The sequence below is a fragment of the Muscardinus avellanarius genome, assembly GCF_963383645.1.
Source record: "Muscardinus avellanarius genome assembly, chromosome: 12".
NCBI classification, from domain to species: Eukaryota; Metazoa; Chordata; class Mammalia; order Rodentia; family Gliridae; genus Muscardinus; species Muscardinus avellanarius.
Genome location: NC_137798.1, coordinates 94,457,938 through 94,475,107, shown reverse-complemented (window position 1 = coordinate 94,475,107; position 17,170 = coordinate 94,457,938). Strand labels below are relative to the sequence as shown.

General features: G+C 43.2%; 1 protein-coding gene across 6 annotated transcripts in view; it reads left to right on the top strand.

The window, feature by feature from the left end:
- RPS6KA5 (ribosomal protein S6 kinase A5) overlaps window positions 1–15,834 on the top strand; it is a gene marked incomplete at both ends in the record, with an annotated part of 202,523 nt that extends 186,689 nt beyond the window's left edge. For all 6 annotated transcript variants that reach the window (XM_080708031.1, XM_080708030.1, XM_080708028.1 and 3 more), the window contains 4 exons: window positions 6,152–6,343; window positions 12,101–12,260; window positions 13,584–13,747; window positions 15,598–15,834. In XM_080708031.1, the coding sequence (XP_080564157.1) occupies window positions 6,152–6,343; window positions 12,101–12,260; window positions 13,584–13,747; window positions 15,598–15,834 (753 nt within the window). The remainder of the gene's footprint in view (window positions 1–6,151; window positions 6,344–12,100; window positions 12,261–13,583; window positions 13,748–15,597) is intronic.
- Window positions 15,835–17,170: the final 1,336 nt, after the last annotated feature.

The window sequence follows — 17,170 nt, the reverse complement described above, 5'->3', positions numbered from 1 at the left end:
TTTACATATTTAAGCATAAAGCAAGCGTTATCTTGGTTTAATAAGTTATGCCATCTTTCTATGTGTCTTTTGGTGCTCAGACTATATTATTTATAGAAATACATAGCAAAGCAGAAATAGCAGCTTTTTATACATTTCTTCCTTTAAAAGGTTAATAAAGAAGACTCTAACTCAGAATGATCTTTTTAGTATCAAAAATATGAAAACTCCTCCGTTCTTGACTATCAACAAAATAATAATAAGAATTGAAAAACAAAAACCAATAATTTATAAAAAAAAAAGACACCGTGAATCATCCTTTACCATATGCAAGATTATGTGTATTCCCTCTCCAAAATAGGACTTTATATTTAGTTCCCATGTGATTATAGTGTATTTTCAAATATATTTAAAATATCAATGTATTTGATGTTTCTTTTTTGTTAAGCCACAAAAGAATATTTCCCTAAAAGCACTATTTTTGTCTTTTATTTAAGTACCTGGCGTTATTAAAGGAAGAGGATATCTTGAAAATGGAAATCTGTATATTCAAATATATAGTCACCCCTTGAGATCTGTGGAGGACTGGTCCAGGACCTCCACAGATACCTTACTCTAGGGATGCTCAAGTTCCATGTATAAAATGGTATACTATTTGCATATAACCTGCACATACCTTCTTATATACTTTAATTATTCTTTAAAGTACTTATAACACCTAATGCGACATAGGTACAATGTAAATAGGTGTTATTTTGTCTAAGAAATAAGGACAAGAAAACTGCTTTTCAGTATGACTGCTTTTTTTTTTCCAATCAGTATATATTCAGTACAACTGCTTTTTAAAAAAAATCCATGGTTGAGTGAACCTGCACCTGTGGGACACATAAACACAGAGAACTGACTGTAATTGTCTTATTCCTTTCAAGTAGTTAAACTTGTATGCACTTTCTCTTGCTGTTCGCATTACTAGTAACTAATCAAAGTGAATTGTGTCTTACGATCTTGCAACTCCGATGGCTCCCCCTCTGCCTCCTGCATCCAAGTTCTCACTCTCCTACATAACACCCACGGAAAATATGGTGCTCTGTACATCGGAGATTAGCTGTCTATTTTTAAACGTGAAAGCACACCACTTGAATGTTTTCTTGATAGACAAGGAACAAGCATGTAGTTTTTAATGGAAAGATCTGTTCCATGACTGCATAGGATTCATTTTCACATGTTTTATTCTTTGATAACTGGCCATCTGTCATCTCATGAGTCTCAGATGAGGCAACTGTCCTCTATGGCAGAATTTAAATTTGCCTTCCTACTTTCCTGATAAAAAGAGACGTATGTAGATTAATTCTCCTTATTTGCTGTAGGCTTTTTTCTTTCATTTGGAATAAAGCAGAATTGTCAGATTAGTGAGGACACTCTGCCACCATTGTAGTCTTCAATCACGTTAGACTTTGGATAAATTAAAATCTACCTTTAAACGAACATCTTCATAATTACATGGCTTTCATTTTGACATTAAATGGCAGAATATGCTATTTCCAAACTAAAAGTTTAATCCCTTTTAAGACCTAATTACATATCTCTCGGTAGATGGTTATGTAGCATATACAGAATCCTTAGTTCTAGGTGAGAATCATATAAGTTTAGAAGTTGGCTGGCATCCTTAATAGGCTGCTTTGTATTTTTCTTTTTGGTGGTACTGGGGTTCCTGGAAGCCCTTCTACCTCCAGGCTACACTCCCAGACCTAATTTTTTATATATATATATTTTTTATTTGGAAACAGGGTCTCTTAAGCCAGCGAGGCTGGCTTCGAACCAGAGCGATCCTCCTGTCTCCGCCTCCCTAGCGCGGGGATTACAAAAGTGCACCAACATGCCCGGCTGCTTTGTATTTTTCAAACTGGTCCTATCCTCTTGAAATATTACATTGTGTTAGTGAGTGAGTGAGTGTGTGTGTGTGCACACGTGTGTGTGTGTGTGTGTGTAACTAATTTCAGACAGACTTGAAGTGAGGACAAAGGGCATTACTGCTTGCTTCCTGCCATTCCTGAGGTGCACACACCCTCAGTGCAGAGCTGTGTTTCTGCATTTTGAGCTCTGGGAGAGAAGGTGGACAAGTGAGCAACGCTCCAGGTTACATGCTCAGGATGGGAGGGATGGAGTAAAGTCACCAAAGGAAGGCGAAGGCCACATTCCTTCATTTACTCCAGTTCAAGAACTAAGGTCCAGGAGGCCCTTTGCCGTCTTAATATGGAATAAACACATCATGTCCAAAGACCCAGCATCAAGCTCCAGCACCCAGGCCGACGTATACCTAGCTACGGCTTCATCTGCCACAAATTGAGAATTAAGCGTTGTAGGACATTTAAGAAAGCCTTAAATATTTTCGCTTTTCCTTCCTCTCATGTTATTTTCAGCTTTTACGTGAAAGGTTTGGAAACTTTTTCTTCTTTGTATCAGTGAAGCTTTCTGAGATGTCTTTTATTTCAGCCAGAGTTGTATTAACGGAGCAAATGATTCTCAGGAGCTGGGAAGGATTTACTCATATAAAGGCATAGCAGACCGTGTTAGCTTGTCTCAAGACAATAAGTTAGGTTCAGTTTTGGTACTAGCCTGGCATACTAATTAAGTGATGTATACATCAAAACAGTTAGCATTGCTTAAGCACGTGACAAGTACAAGGGCAGGCAGTAAAGCCGTAGTGATTTACAGGGCTTGGCATTGAATCATTCTGAGTACTTGAGCATAGCCCTGAACATCAACATCTGTGTAAGCACTGTATTGACTTCTAGGGGAAATATTTCTGAAATGTAATGTATTTCTCTACCACCTCTAGTGAAGCCTTCTTTAATAGACCTTACTGTTTATTACATAGCTAATTTTTTGTGTGTGGTACTGGGGTTCCTGGAAGCCCTCCTACCTCCAGGCTACACTCCCAGACCTATTTTGTACTTTTTTGTTTTTGGAAACGGGGTCTCTTAAGCCAGCGGGGCTGGCTTCCAACCTGCGCCATCCTCCTGTCTCCACCTCCCAAGTACAGGGATTACAAGCGTGCGCCACCACGCCCGGCCTTATATAGCTATTTTATTTATGACTTTATTCAGTGAACAAACACAGGCATACCTCAGAGATATTGCACATTTGGTTCCAGACTACTGCAATAGACTGACAATCACAATAAAGGAAGTCATGGGACTTTTTGGTTTCGCAGTGCATATTAAAGTTATTTCTATACCATATTCTATTAAGTATATGATAACATTCTGTCTAAAAAGAAACAATGTTCATACATTAATTTTAAAATATTTTACTGCTAAACAATTCTAATTCATCTAAGGCTTCGGTGAGCCCTGATCGTCTTGCGGGTTGAGGGTCTTTCCTGGGTGTAGCTGGCGGCCGACTGAGCAGGGTGGTGGTCGCTCTAGATTGAGGTGGCTAGAGCAGTTTCTTTAAGACAACAGTGAAGTTAGCTGCATTGGTTAGCTCTTTGTTTCATGAAATATTTCTCTGTAATATGTTATCTTTTGATAACATCTTACTCACTAAAGTACAGCTTTTTTCAAAACTGGAGTGGTCCTCTCAGATCCTTCCCCTGCTTTATCAGCTGCGTTTGTGTCCTGTTCTAAATCCAGCACGTTCACGGCATCTTTACCAGGAGTATATTCCATTCCAAGAAACCACTTTTCTCATCCATAAGAAGCAGCTTCTCGTGCATTAAAGTTTTGTCATGAGACCGCAGCAATCAGTCACATCTCAGACTCCACGTTTTATTCTAGTTCTCTTGCTGTTTCTGCTACATCTATAGTTACCTCCTCCACTAAAATCTGGAAGCCCCCTCAAAATCATCTCCTGTTAAGAGTGTGTGTGTGTGTGTGTGTGCGCGTGCGTGTGTGTTAGTTACTAGGGATTGAACCCAGGGGTAGTCTACACCCCACCCCCATTTATTTTGAAACAGGGTCTCACTAAATTGCCTTGCGCTTCCTTTGAGCCTGCAAACCTCCTTTCCCAGCCTTCCAAATACTGGAATTCCAGGCATTCGTCATGGCACCCAGCTAATGTTGATGTCTTGACCTCCTCCCTCGAATCACAAATGTTCTCGGTTGGCACTTAGAATAGTGAATTCTTTCCAGGAAGTTTTTTATTTACTCTGCCCAGATATTGAGAGGAATAACTATGAAAGCTATAGCCTTTTATAAAATAGGGCTTACATAATAAGGATTGAAAGTCATAATTACTCCTTGGTCAATGGACTACAGGACAGTAGTGAAACTAACATTCAACTTATACACCTCCGGAAGAACTCTTGAGTGACCGGGCACATTGTTGATGAGCAGTAACATTTGGAAAGGAACCTTTCTTATTCTAAGCAGTTGATTTCAACAGGGGGACTTAAAATATCTAATAAATCATGTTGCAAACAGATGTGCTTCTATCCAGCTGTGGTTTCTCTCGTGGAGCACATGCAGAGTAGATTTAATGTAATATTTAAGGGCCCAGAAGTTTTAGAATAGTAAATAAGCATTAGCTTCAGCTTGAAGCATCAGTTGCATCGACCTCTAGCAAGAATCGGCCTGTTCTTAATTATTCCTTACTTTGAAACAGGGTCTCACTAAGTGGCAGAGGACCTCACTAAACAGCCAAGGCTGTCTGCGAACCACGATCCTCCCGTCTCAGCCTCCCGAATGCTGGGATGACTAGCGTGCGCCCCCACGCCCGGCTCAGCCTGTGTTTTGAACTTCAAGGCATTTTCTTCTATTAGGAGGCCATTTTGCATACACTGAGAACCTGTTGTTCTGCACAGCCACCTTCACCAGTGGGTATCCTTGGACAACATGGGTAGATCCTTGGACAACACGCCGCTACCCTCAGACTCGCACAACGCACTTGCTGGCTCATCTTGCGCTGTTCCAGTAAAGATGGCTTCCTTCCTCAAGCCTCATGAACAGACCTCTGCCAGCTTCACGCGTTTCTCCTGCAGCTTGCTCCCCTCCCTCACCCCCATGGTGTTGAAGAGAAGAAGGGCCTTGCTCTGGTTTGGGCGTTTTTAAGATATTAGGGAATATTGTAGCTGATTTGATCTTCTATGCAAACCATGAAGACGTTTTCCGTATCAGCAATAAGCCTGTCGCGTCTTCTTATCGTGTGCGTGCTGGCTGGATTAACGCGCCTCATTTGCCTAAAGAATGTGTCCTTTGCACTCACCATTGGCTGGCCGTTGGGCACAGAGGCCCAGCTGTGAGCCTGCCCGAGCATTTGCTATACTTTGCTCACTAAGCTTAACCATTTCGAGCTGTGATTGAATGTGGAAGACATGACTCTTCTCTCACTGAAACACTTACAGGACAGTGGAGGAGTATTAATTGCCCTAGTTTCAAGAGCGTTGCGTTTCAGAGACTTGGGGAGACCTGAGGAAATAGAGTGATAGACGGAAGAGCCAGCCAGTCACACAGAACAACAAAACATGCACTGATTAAATTCACCTTCTTACATGCGTGCAGTGCGTCGTGTCCCCAAAACAGTATGATAGTGCCATCATATCCCTGACCACAGATCACCATAACAGATAAATAATAGTAGGAAAGCTTGAAATGTGAATTAGTAAAATGTGATCCAGAGACATGCCAAAAGTTCACATTGTTGGGAAAATGGTGCTGATGGACTTGCCACATCTTTTAATTAAAAACAAAAGAGTATTATCAGCAAAGCACTATAAAGTGAAGCACAATCAAATGAGGAAGGCCTGTGTTTACCCAAGCATCCACGCTAGGGCAGTGCCAGGACCAGAGGCGCAGTCAGAAAGGTGGACACCAAGTCCCTGCCCTTAGGGCTGTTGATCTAATGGGGATTCGAACATTAAGAATACAGAGGTGGTAAATACCAGAAAGGGAAAGTAAACCTAAAAAGTTCTGCGTTGAGTTGGGCAGGAGGAGTCTCTAGAGGAGGGGTAGCAGGCTGGAGGGTGATCGATAGAGGAGGTGGCAGATAAACGGGAAAAGTGGAGACACAGTCTGATGTCAGAAGAGCACATGATGTCCAGCCCGTAGCCGGCCACACGAAGCCCGTGTGTACAAATCAGACCACCCACAGAAGAGATGTCCCACAACTGGGATCGGTAGTTTCCCAACATTTTACGGAGAAACCGACTGAACTCATGGTAAATGTCTTGCAGAATTTATTGTTCACTGATGAAAACGACAATTTGGAAATTAAAGTCATCGATTTCGGCTTCGCGCGCCTCAAGCCTCCCGACAATCAGCCCCTCAAGACCCCTTGCTTCACCCTGCACTACGCGGCCCCGGAGCTCCTGAATCACAACGGCTACGACGAGTCCTGCGACCTGTGGAGCCTGGGCGTCATCCTGGTGAGCTCGCTGCCCGGTTCTTTAGTACGCTCTCCACTTGCCTGTCTCTCTCCGCTGTTCTTTTTGAATTTATGTACAAAGTTGGCAAATTGGTGTCCTTTCTGCACAACTAGTTAGAAGCCCCACTGAAGAATATTTTTCTTTCTTGGTACTTATTTTAGACAAGATGGCGCAGTGAAAGTCACTGTCGGTCTTCTCCTCACAGGTGTCGTAAAGCTGCTCTCTGCCCGGCCTCCCTCCGTGCTCTGTGCGCACTACATCTTTCGCATGTTTTTCTGCACATATATGTATATGCGGAGTTTTTAACCAGTGGCCCTATAAAATACCTGTAGTTTGAGTCTCTGAAATTTACTTAGCCATTTCTTTAATAATGAGCAGTTAGCAGTTTTCATTTTTTTAGTAATTATAAACTTATAAATAAATGTTTACAAATAGGTTTGCATTTGCCTTATTATTTCCTTAGAGTCCTAGGAGAAGGGTATACATGTTCTATACATAGTTGCTTAGATTTCTTTCTCAGAGATTGACCAGGCTATATTCCCATTAATTATACGCTAAGTATGTTGGAGGCTATCGATTTTAATCTTAAATTACGTGCCAGTGCTCTTAAGGTTTGTGTGAATTTCTTTGATGAAAGTTCAGTCTCTGCATCTTTTTATACATTTGGACATTTGTATTTTCTCTTTTATGAGTTCTCTTTATGAGCTTTGACCATTTTCCTATAGGGAGACTTCTTTTACTAAATTTTTAAAGCCTGGAAAGGATTTTAGTCTGTTGCCTGCCGTAAATATTGGAGATGTTCTTCTGATTTATCCTTTATTTAAAAACTTTGTTTATGGTAACATGACATTTTTATTTTTTAAGAGGAGCTTAAATAGAGAAGGTTTTTAAGTTTTTTCATCTAGTAAGATATGTCAGTCTTTTCCTGTATGGTATGTGGCTTTGGTGTCAGATTGTCACTTCATTTCTACCCTCAACTCGAGATTATAAAAATACTCTCCTAAACCTTCTTCTAGAATTGCTGTCTTATTTTTGTGCCTCAATCTGTACCCCATCTGGGGTTTATTTTGGTGTCAGTTTGTTTTCTCTTGGTGGTAGTCACTTGTCCTTGCAGGATGGTTCTTTATTTTTAAGCTTCATATGATTTTCACATGAGCAGTTTCAAATCATCACTTAATCGTTTTCAAACTAAACTTACATATTGATGAATAAGATTATTTTAGTAAAAATTAAAAACTAACTTCTGTAGATTTGAAAGCTGATATTTCTGTTGATCTCAGTGTCTTTTAAAAATTAGTGTGAATAAAAGTGAGCCTTTCATTTTTAGTAAAATAACTTTATTTTCCATTGTAAAGAAGACCTCTCTAAATCTAGCCCAGTTATGACCATCAAGCTCGTTAAAGGTTTGGTTTGGTTTTGTTTCTTTGGGTGGTACTGGGGATGGAGCCCTTCTACCGACTCCGGGCCACACTCCCAGACCTATTTTATATTCTTTTTATTTGGAAACAGGGTCTCTGGCTGGCTTCAAACCCGCGTGATCCTCCTGTCTCCGCCTCCCGAGCACGGGGATTACAAACACGCGCCACCGCGCCCGGCTCAAGCTCGTTAAGGTTTTAAGAGTCTTAGACATTCAGAGAGGTATCTTAGAGCCCCAGAGTTTCATATCTGTGCAAACAGCTTTCTTTAAAGGTGTGGGTGGAAGCAACACTTCCCTCTAGATCTGATTGTTAACTCTTAGAGAAAAATGGTATAAAAAAAAACAGGTAAAATGATAACCCAGACTGCAGTTAGTGTCTAGGCTGTGGGTGTTCTAGAAGACACAGAGCCAGTTTTTTTCTGTGTGTGTGTGTGTGTGTGTGTGTGTGTGTGTGTGTGTGTGTGTGTGTTTGTTTTTTGGTTGTTTTTTTTTTTGGTGGGGGGGTTGGTGGTACTGGAGTTCCTGGAAGCCCTTCTACCTACAGGCTGCACTCCCAGACCTATTTTTTATATTTTTATTTGGAAACAGGGTCTCTTAAGCCAGCGCGGCTGGCTTTGAACCTGCACAATCCTCCTGTCTCCGCCTCCCAAGCGCGGGGATTACAAGCGTGCGCCACCACGCCTGGCAGAGAGCCAGTTTTTTAAGTAAGGAAATTCTAAGAAAAGATATCTTAGTAACCTACAGATTAAAAGGCATTTTAAGAACAACATGTATAACGACTTGTATAACTAATACGGAGATCAGTATGGAGGTTCCTCAGAAGACTAGGAGTGGAACTACCTATTACCCAGCTACCCCACTCCTCAGTATTTTCCCAAAAGAATTAAAGTTAGAATACTACAGTGACAAATGTGTACCTATGTTATAGCAGCACACTTCACAATAGCCAACTTGCGGAACCGGCCTAGGTGCCCATCGACAGATAAATGGACAAGAAAATGTGGCAGCCGGACATGGTAGTACATGCCTGTAATCCCTGTACTTGGGAGGCCGAAACAGGAGGATCTCAGGTTTGAGGACAGCCTCAGCAACGTAGTGAGATCCTGTTTGAAAACAAAAAATAAAAGGTCTGGGAGTGTTGCTTGTAGGTAGAACACTTCTGGGTTCAATCCCCACCAACACGCACGTACGCACACACACACACAATGCAGCATATACACACAGTGGAATTTTACTCCGCCCATTTGTGGGAAAGTGGATGGATAGAACTAGAGGATGTTATGCTAAGTGGGATCAGCCAGTCTCAGAGTCAAGGGTCAGATATTTTCTCATATGTGGAAACGAGAGAAAATTCGAAACAGAAAGGACTTCAGGTAAATGAAGAGACATCAGTAGAATAGTGGGAGGGGCCGGGGAGTGGGGTGGAGAGGGGAAAAGATGACTGAGGAAGGAAACCGTTCAAACACTGTTATGTCCGCATGCCAAGGAGTTGTCACCAGTATCACTAACATGTTCGGGGCGGGCGGGGGGAGGTGGCTTGCAGAGGGCAGTACACCAGGGAAATGTGCATGCGTGGATGTATATCTTCAAATCCCACTGTGATGTGTAAGTACAGTGTTCCAATGAAAGTAAAAGAAATTACATCTTACTTGAATCTGATTCTAATTTAATAATTAGAATCTAATTAAATAATTCTAATTTAAATTCTATTTATTGCCAGGTGCGGTGGCACATGCTTGTAATCCCAGTACTTGGGAGGCTGAGACAGGAAGATCGCAGGTTTGAAGCCAGCCTCAGCTACTTAGGGAGGCCCTGCGCAGCTTAGTGAGACGCTGTTTCCAAATAAGAAATAAAGCCGGGCGTGGTGGCGCACGCTTGTCATCCCCGCGCTTGGGAGGCAGAGACAGGAGGATCGCGCAGGTTCGAATCCAGCCACGCGCGCTGGCTTAGGAGACCCTGTTTCCAAATAAAAATGTAAAAATAGGTCTGGGAGTGTAGCCCGGAGGTAAAAGGGCTTCCAGGAACCCCAGTACCACAAAAAAATAAATAAATAAATAAATAAGAAATAAAACTGGGCTGGGGGTGTAGTTCAGAGGTAAAATACCTCTGGGTTCAATCCCCAGTGCCACAAAAAAATCTATTTATTAAATTTAATTCTAACTATAGCATATATATATATATATATATATGTATATCTATATAACTGTAACCTATATACAATGCATATAACACAATAAGGGAAAGTTGAACATCTATTAGACATTAAATTTGCAAAAGAATAACTGCTAATTTTTTTTTTTTGTTCCGCACTGAGGATTGAACCCAGAGGCACTCTACCACTGCGCTACACTCCCAGCCCTTTTAAATTAATTAATTTATTTGTTTTTTAAACCGCATCTTAGTAAATTACCCAGTCCGGCCTCAAATTGTGATCCCCCTATCTCAGCGTCCCGAGTAGCTGAGATTATAGGCATGCGCCTCCGTGCCAGGAACTGCTCTTTTTTTTAAGGTGTGATAATGGTGTTTTGTTTTATAAAAGCCTTGCCTTTTAGAAATATATGATAAAATAGTTACAGATAAAGATGAACAAAATTAACACCTACATTCAAATGTCAAAAAAAGAGTGCTCTGCAGTGCCTTCATGTTAAGTAAATGCTTAGCTCATCTCTGCACATCTACATACAAAGCCTGAATTATCCCACAGGAGACATATGATTTACTTGGAGTCTCCTGATTTACCTGAGAAACTGTGGCCCCTTTGCATCTAATAAGTGTGAATACGGATAGTTCAGTGTTAAAAGAGATTATTTTACCCTCATGAGTAAAATAAATACTCCAAGAAAATACATCCAGTGGTATCATGTGGCTTTGATTACAGCCCACTGTGAGCCATGGATGTACAATCCCTGTGTGAATTGTGCAGGGCTTAATTAAAATTGAACTTACACAACGTATTAATCTGCTTGGGCCACCATCCTAAAACTCCACAAACTGGCTGGCTTAAACAATAGGGATTTATTTTCTCACAGTTCGGAAGCTGAGAAGCTCCAGATCAAGGGCCAGCAGAGTTAGCGTGGCCAAGGCCCTCCCCTTGGGTCCAGCAGCCGCCTGCTCACAGAGCGCCTCGTTGGCATGTGCTCCACAGAGAGCTCCCTGGTGCTCACTCTTTCATAAAGATATTAATCTGGCTGGATCCGGACCCTGCCCATATAATTTCATTAACCTTCATTACCTCCATAAAGGTCCTGTATCCAAATACAATGGCACTAGCCGGGCGTGGTGGCGCAGGCTTGTAATCCCCGCGCTTAGGAGGCTGAGACAGGAGGACTGCACAGGTTCGAAGCCAGCCTCAGCTACTTAGTGAGGCTCTCAGCAATTTAGTGAGACCGTGTTTCCAAATAAAATAAAAATAGGTCTGGGAGTATAGCCCGGAGGTAGAAAGTCTCTGGGTTCTACCTCCAGTACCACCAAAACAAACAAACAAACAAACAAACAAACAAATACAATGGCACTGGGGGTTGGGGATTCAACAGAAGAATTTAGGAAAACACACTTAGTTCATTAACACAAAGTATTTAGGAGACGTGGGACAGAAACGTACCTATGATAGAGCTTATAATTCCATTTAGTACATCTTTCTCCCAAGTATTTTATTCTGTAGACCTTACTTTTTCACTTTGTTCCCCAAAGGTTATTTTGAATTTTTTTTGTGTGTGTGGGGGGGGGGGCGGTCTGGGAATGGAACCCAGGAGCATTCTACCTCTAGGCTACACCCCCTGTCCTATTTTTTATTCTTTATTTTGAAACAGGGTCTCACTAAGTTGTGGAGGGCCTCACTAAGTAGCGGAGGCTGGCCACAAACTGTGACCCTCTAGTTTCCGCCTCCCAAATGCTGGGATTACAAGCGTGCGCCACCACGCCCGGTCTGAAGATTTCAAGAGAGTAATACTGTGAACATCTAAGATTTTGCTGTGTTTGCTTTTTCTTTCTGTGATTTTCTCTTGTGTGTATGCTCTCCATATGTATATGTATGTAATCTATGTATATGGACATTTATAATACATATCCAGAAACATTGACATCTGTATGCACATATATATATATAAAGCTAAAAGTGGTTTTAAAATCTTAGTATCATTAAAAAACTATGCTTCTTTATTTACAAGTCGTTGAAATATATTGGTTTCTTCCATTAGAGAACTCACATAAGCTTTTCAACCCAGTAACACTACCTGTAATAGTTGGTAAGTTACGCTGATGATGTTAGAGATGGGATGACTGGAGGGCTTTGACAGTGGTTTTTGCAGTCATTCTGTTTTATTACTTTTCTTCCATGATAGTATACAATGTTGTCGGGGCAGGTTCCATTCCAATCTCATGACAGAAGTTTGACATGTACCAGCGCAGTGGAAATCATGAAGAAAATTAAAAAGGGAGATTTCTCCTTTGAAGGAGAAGCCTGGAAGAATGTATCCCAAGAAGCTAAAGACCTGATCCAAGGTGAGGAATCTCGTGGAGTTTGGTGATCGGTGTGACGTGTCGTGAATCGTGCAGTGACTGAAGTGGAATCATACCCAGCACACCACGTGTTTGCTAGTTACTCAGGGCATCTGTGTGTTCTCAGAGGCCCTCTCCAGCCTCACTTTCTCATTACTGGAGCATTCGCCCTCAGTAATTGTGTCTACATCTTCAGCACGAACTAGCATGTGGCTCCCGGTGGCATCTCAGCTAACACATCTGACGGGAACCTGTCCTTTCCGACTGGCCTTTCCCCAGACACGTGGCTCCTTCCGTCTCCCTTCTTTGGATGGTGGCACTGTCCAGAAGCCACACCACTGAGACGGACGTGGCGTCACCGTGGCCTCCCACCCTCCTCTCCTTGTGTAATCAGCCACCCAGGGCTGCAGGGTCAGCAGCCCCCGGCTCCCCTCCTCCCATTCACAGCGTTCCCCTAGCTCTGCCAGCATTTCTCTGTCAATCCTGCAACATTCGTTCAGTTTGCCTTACTTCCCCTGACTCTACTGCTAGAGTGGCTAATGTCAACATACCTCTTTTTGGGTGAAAACCTTTTGGAGAATCTCCTTGAGCCTTGAGCGTCAGGTCAAGCTCCTTAATGTAGCATTCAGAATTCAAGCCTGCCCCTGCTTCCTCATCGCCCATCTCTACCAGTGCAGAATGCTGAAGTCCCAAGATATGCCGAGCTTCCCTATTGCTGCATTCCCTCACACATGCCCTTCTTCGCCGTGGCACCCCCTTCATCTAGCCCACTTATACTCGTCCTGCAGGATTCATCTGCCAGAACCTCCCGGGATGCTCACGCTCCCTGGGCCTGCTAACACACTGTGCCTGGCTGTTTTGTGACCACGCGTGTTCTTTCATTTTCGACTAGCCATGTCTTTGTCTCTGCATCCTCCAATCACTCCTCTCTGATCTCCACCTCCATGTCTCCAGCGCCACTGCGCCCTGTCACTCGCAGAAGCTGGCTGGTAAAGGTTTGGTCCATGAATAAAATAGATCTGGGTGCTCCCTGCTCACTCAGAGCCAACCAAGGCACCAGTAGGGGCCGTTATTTCTGATGGTCACTTTCTCCTGATTGAAAAGCCAGTTCGCCTACAGCCTCCTAGAAATAGGCCGTTGTCACATTATCATTAGCACCCAGTGCCCGTGAGAAGACTTAAAGGAATATGAACAGAAGATGGAGGCCTTTACTATAGAAACCATCATGTCATGTGAACATTTTTGAAACTTATGTCTGAGGTAGATTTTTAAATCATGTTTAAAAAGGCAAATCATAAAATCAAAATACCTCCTTTATTCCCACAGGACTTCTCACAGTTGATCCAAATAAAAGACTTAAAATGTCTGGCTTGCGATACAATGAATGGCTTCAGGATGGCAGCCAGCTGTCCTCAAATCCTCTGATGACTCCAGACATTCTGGGATCCGCAGGAGCTGCTGTGCACACTTGTGTGAAGGCGACCTTCCACGTAAGGCCCTGCACTGTGCACATGGTGGGCGGTTTAAAAATGGGTGTTCATCACAAGTTCTTATTCCGTAGCCTCAGAAACATACTCCCTGTTAATACGTTAATTCACTTATTCATTGATTTATGTATTTTTTGTTGTGCTGGAGATTGAGCCCCCAATGGATTCCGCCTCCTAGGTACACACCAAGCCCTTTTTTTGTTTTTGAAACAGGCTCTCACCAGGTTACTGAAAGTCTCCTTAACATTGCTAAGGCTGGCCGGGAACCTGTGATATTGCTGTCTCAGTCTCTCAAGTAATGGAGTTACAGGCCTGAGACACCATGCCTGGCTTCTGTTGATACATTCTTATCTCTCTCTCTCTCTTTTTTTTTTTTTTTTTTTTTTTGCAGGTCTGGGGGTGGAACCCAGGGCATTCGACCTCGGAGCTATACCCCCCGCCCTATTTTTTATTCTTTATTTTGAAACCAGGTCTCACTGAGTTGCAGAGGGCCTCACTGAGTAGCTGAGGCTGTCCGCGAACCGAGATCCTCCCGTCTCAGCCTCCCGAATGCGGGGATTACAAGCGTGCGCCACCACACCCGCCCGGCTTCTGTTGATACATTTAAAATAATATGTGTTCCTAGCCAGGTGTGGTGATGCACGCTTGTAATCCCAGCATTCGGGAGGCTGAGACAGGAGGATTGCGGTTCGAGGACAGCCTCAGCTACTACTTAGCGAGGCCCTTTGCAACTCAGTGAGATCCTGTTTTCAGATAAAGAATAGAAAATAGGACTGGAGGTATAGCACAGAGGTAGAATGCCCCTGGGTTCCATCCCTTCGTATGGCAAAAAATAAAAAAATAAAATAATATGTGCTCTTGTAGCTGTAGATTTGCTTTTATAAACTGCTTCATTCTATAAACACATTACAAACACGAAATTCATAGAGTGCTCAGTCACTGAAACCCACAACAGACTTACTTGGCACTGAGAATGACTTTGTGAGAGGAGGTGGAAGTCTGGTATTTGAACACTTGAACATTTTTAGTAGATGGTGAAAGCAGCATGTAGAATAAAAAATCAACCTTTTTTCTCTCACACGAAATCTTTTTCCTTGAAAACCATAACTGAACATTAGGAAGGAGCTAAGGCCTACGTGAAGGTCGAGAGGCGGTGAGCGAAGATGAGGTGAGGAAACCATGCTAAGTGTAGACCGCATTCCTCAAAGGCTGAGGCCACGGGGCAACACTGCACTGTGCGCCTCTGTGTCGAGCGATGACTAGTATTAGGAGATGTCCTTGGTGGCCCATGATGCGAGCTGTCGGGAGTCACCCAGCATGGCCCACACCTGGGCTGAGAAGAGTCCAGCGGGCTGTTGGGAGGGAGAAGCCGGCCAGGTTGTTATCACTAAGCCCTGTGCGTAGCAAGTGGGAGGGTGCACACGGTGAGGTCACACTGAGTGTGCAGAGCAGGGACCCACAAGGACCAAGGCTACTTTGTGGCTGGGATTTTAAATCTTAGATACAGAACCAGTAAAAATAACGGAGGTATGTTGGTTTAGATGACTGGCATTGTTCGAGGATTTGCGGTCAGACGGTGTACTTAGTCTTCAAAAGACTAAGTACACCGGGGTGCAGCTCGGTGGTCAAGACCCTGGGACCCTACAAAAAGTAATTAGAATCCTGACTCCTGGGAAGCCCAGCTGGTGTGATGCCAGCAGAGCCCAGGTCTGGATATAAAAGTTTTCAGAGCTTTGTTGCCAGAACTTGGAGCCGTGGTTGTCACAGAAGGTTGCCTTCTGCTGTAAGCCCTATTTGCTGGGAAAGCCTCAATGCCCCGTCTTCACAGGAGTTCCCTTCTTCCCCTCCTGTAGGCCTTTAACAAATACAAGAGAGAGGGCTTTTGCCTCCAGAATGTCGACAAGGCCCCCTTGGCCAAGAGAAGGAAGATGAAGAAGACGAGCACCAGCACGGAGACGCGCAGCAGCTCCAGCGAGAGCTCGCACTCCTCTTCCTCCCACTCCCAGGGTAAGGCCACCCCCACCAAGGCGCTGCAGCCCAGCAACCCCGACGGCGGGAACCCCGAGGCCCTCTTCCAGTTCGCAGACTGAGCAGCGTGGCCGTGCATCGTACCGGTGCCCCTGGTGCCCCTCAGCCTCGGCGGAGGTGCTGTTCTGCGCTTTACAGTGCACGTCCCGTTGGTCTCCTCGGATCTGCCTCTTGGTGGAGCTTTTCAGGAAAGCCTCTTTGGTTCTCCTCACCCAGAAGCACTGGACAGAGAAGGTTACTGTGAATGAAGCGCCCGTGATCCTCTTCAGCGACCCAGAACAGAGCCACCGGGACTGTCCTCTAGAGAAAGGTTTCTGTCCTTTGCATTAGGGCCAGTTAGAGTGGATTGCCTACGACCCAAGTCATAGGGTTTTCAGATGTCCACCAACAGGACTGGATGCCTTTTGCTATTCCTGGTGAATGAGGTAGGTTTTTAAGAGATTTGCACCCTTTGGGTAGTGATTTATGAGAAAAAGGTCTGTTTTCAGAAAATATTCTGTAATGAATTGTATGTGTGGCATATACTTATCTCTTGAGAGAGGATTTTAACTTATTGTTTTTATTTTATGGGTGTATGATGATGGCTTGCTATTATTAATCTTTTTCTAAAAAGTGAACAAAAGATCTAAGAACCTAAGGGTCCCGAGCTCTGGATTTGGGATCTGAAATGCATGCTGAGCTCTGTATGTTTTTAATTTTGCACTGCCCTCGCTCAGCAGTGTGTCTTAATGGTTACTGCAGAATATTAAGATACATGTCTCTTTTAAGTAGCATTTTAAGTAATACTGCACTTTATAAAAGAGTGTGAGTAAAGCGATCTGTTTTATGAAGTGCACTGTTGAAAGTATATGTGCTGTGTTTTTGCCATTTTTTCCACTTTCTAATTGTAAATTTGTCCCCGCATCCCTCTTCTGCTTTGTACGCAACAAGTAGAGCGGGGCACGCCGCGGGATGTGCCATTAGCCACTTGTGCACCAATATGAGGAAAAGCTAAAGGGAACCTCTCAACACTGTGCTTCGTATTTGTACACTGTACTGCAGCGAGACTCTTCCTCCTGTAGTCCTACATTATGTAGATAATATTTTAGAATCATACCTAGGACTTGTTTTGAAAACTTTCTGTTAAATTTTAGATCCAAAAACACATTTTATAAACTTATGCAGAGCACTTTTACTGCTCACAAGTTCTGAATTCATACCGAGAACAAGTGCTATATGATGAAGACGTTTCATTAAACAATTTCCGCATTTTAAAATACAATTGATTCATTCCCTATGCAAAAAAAAAAATGTGATAGGATCTGTATGTGATTCATCCTCCTAAAGCCATCACAAGAAATGTCAGGGCTGAGAAAAGAGAGTATGCTATGTTTACAGGAAACATGATTAAGAAGATAA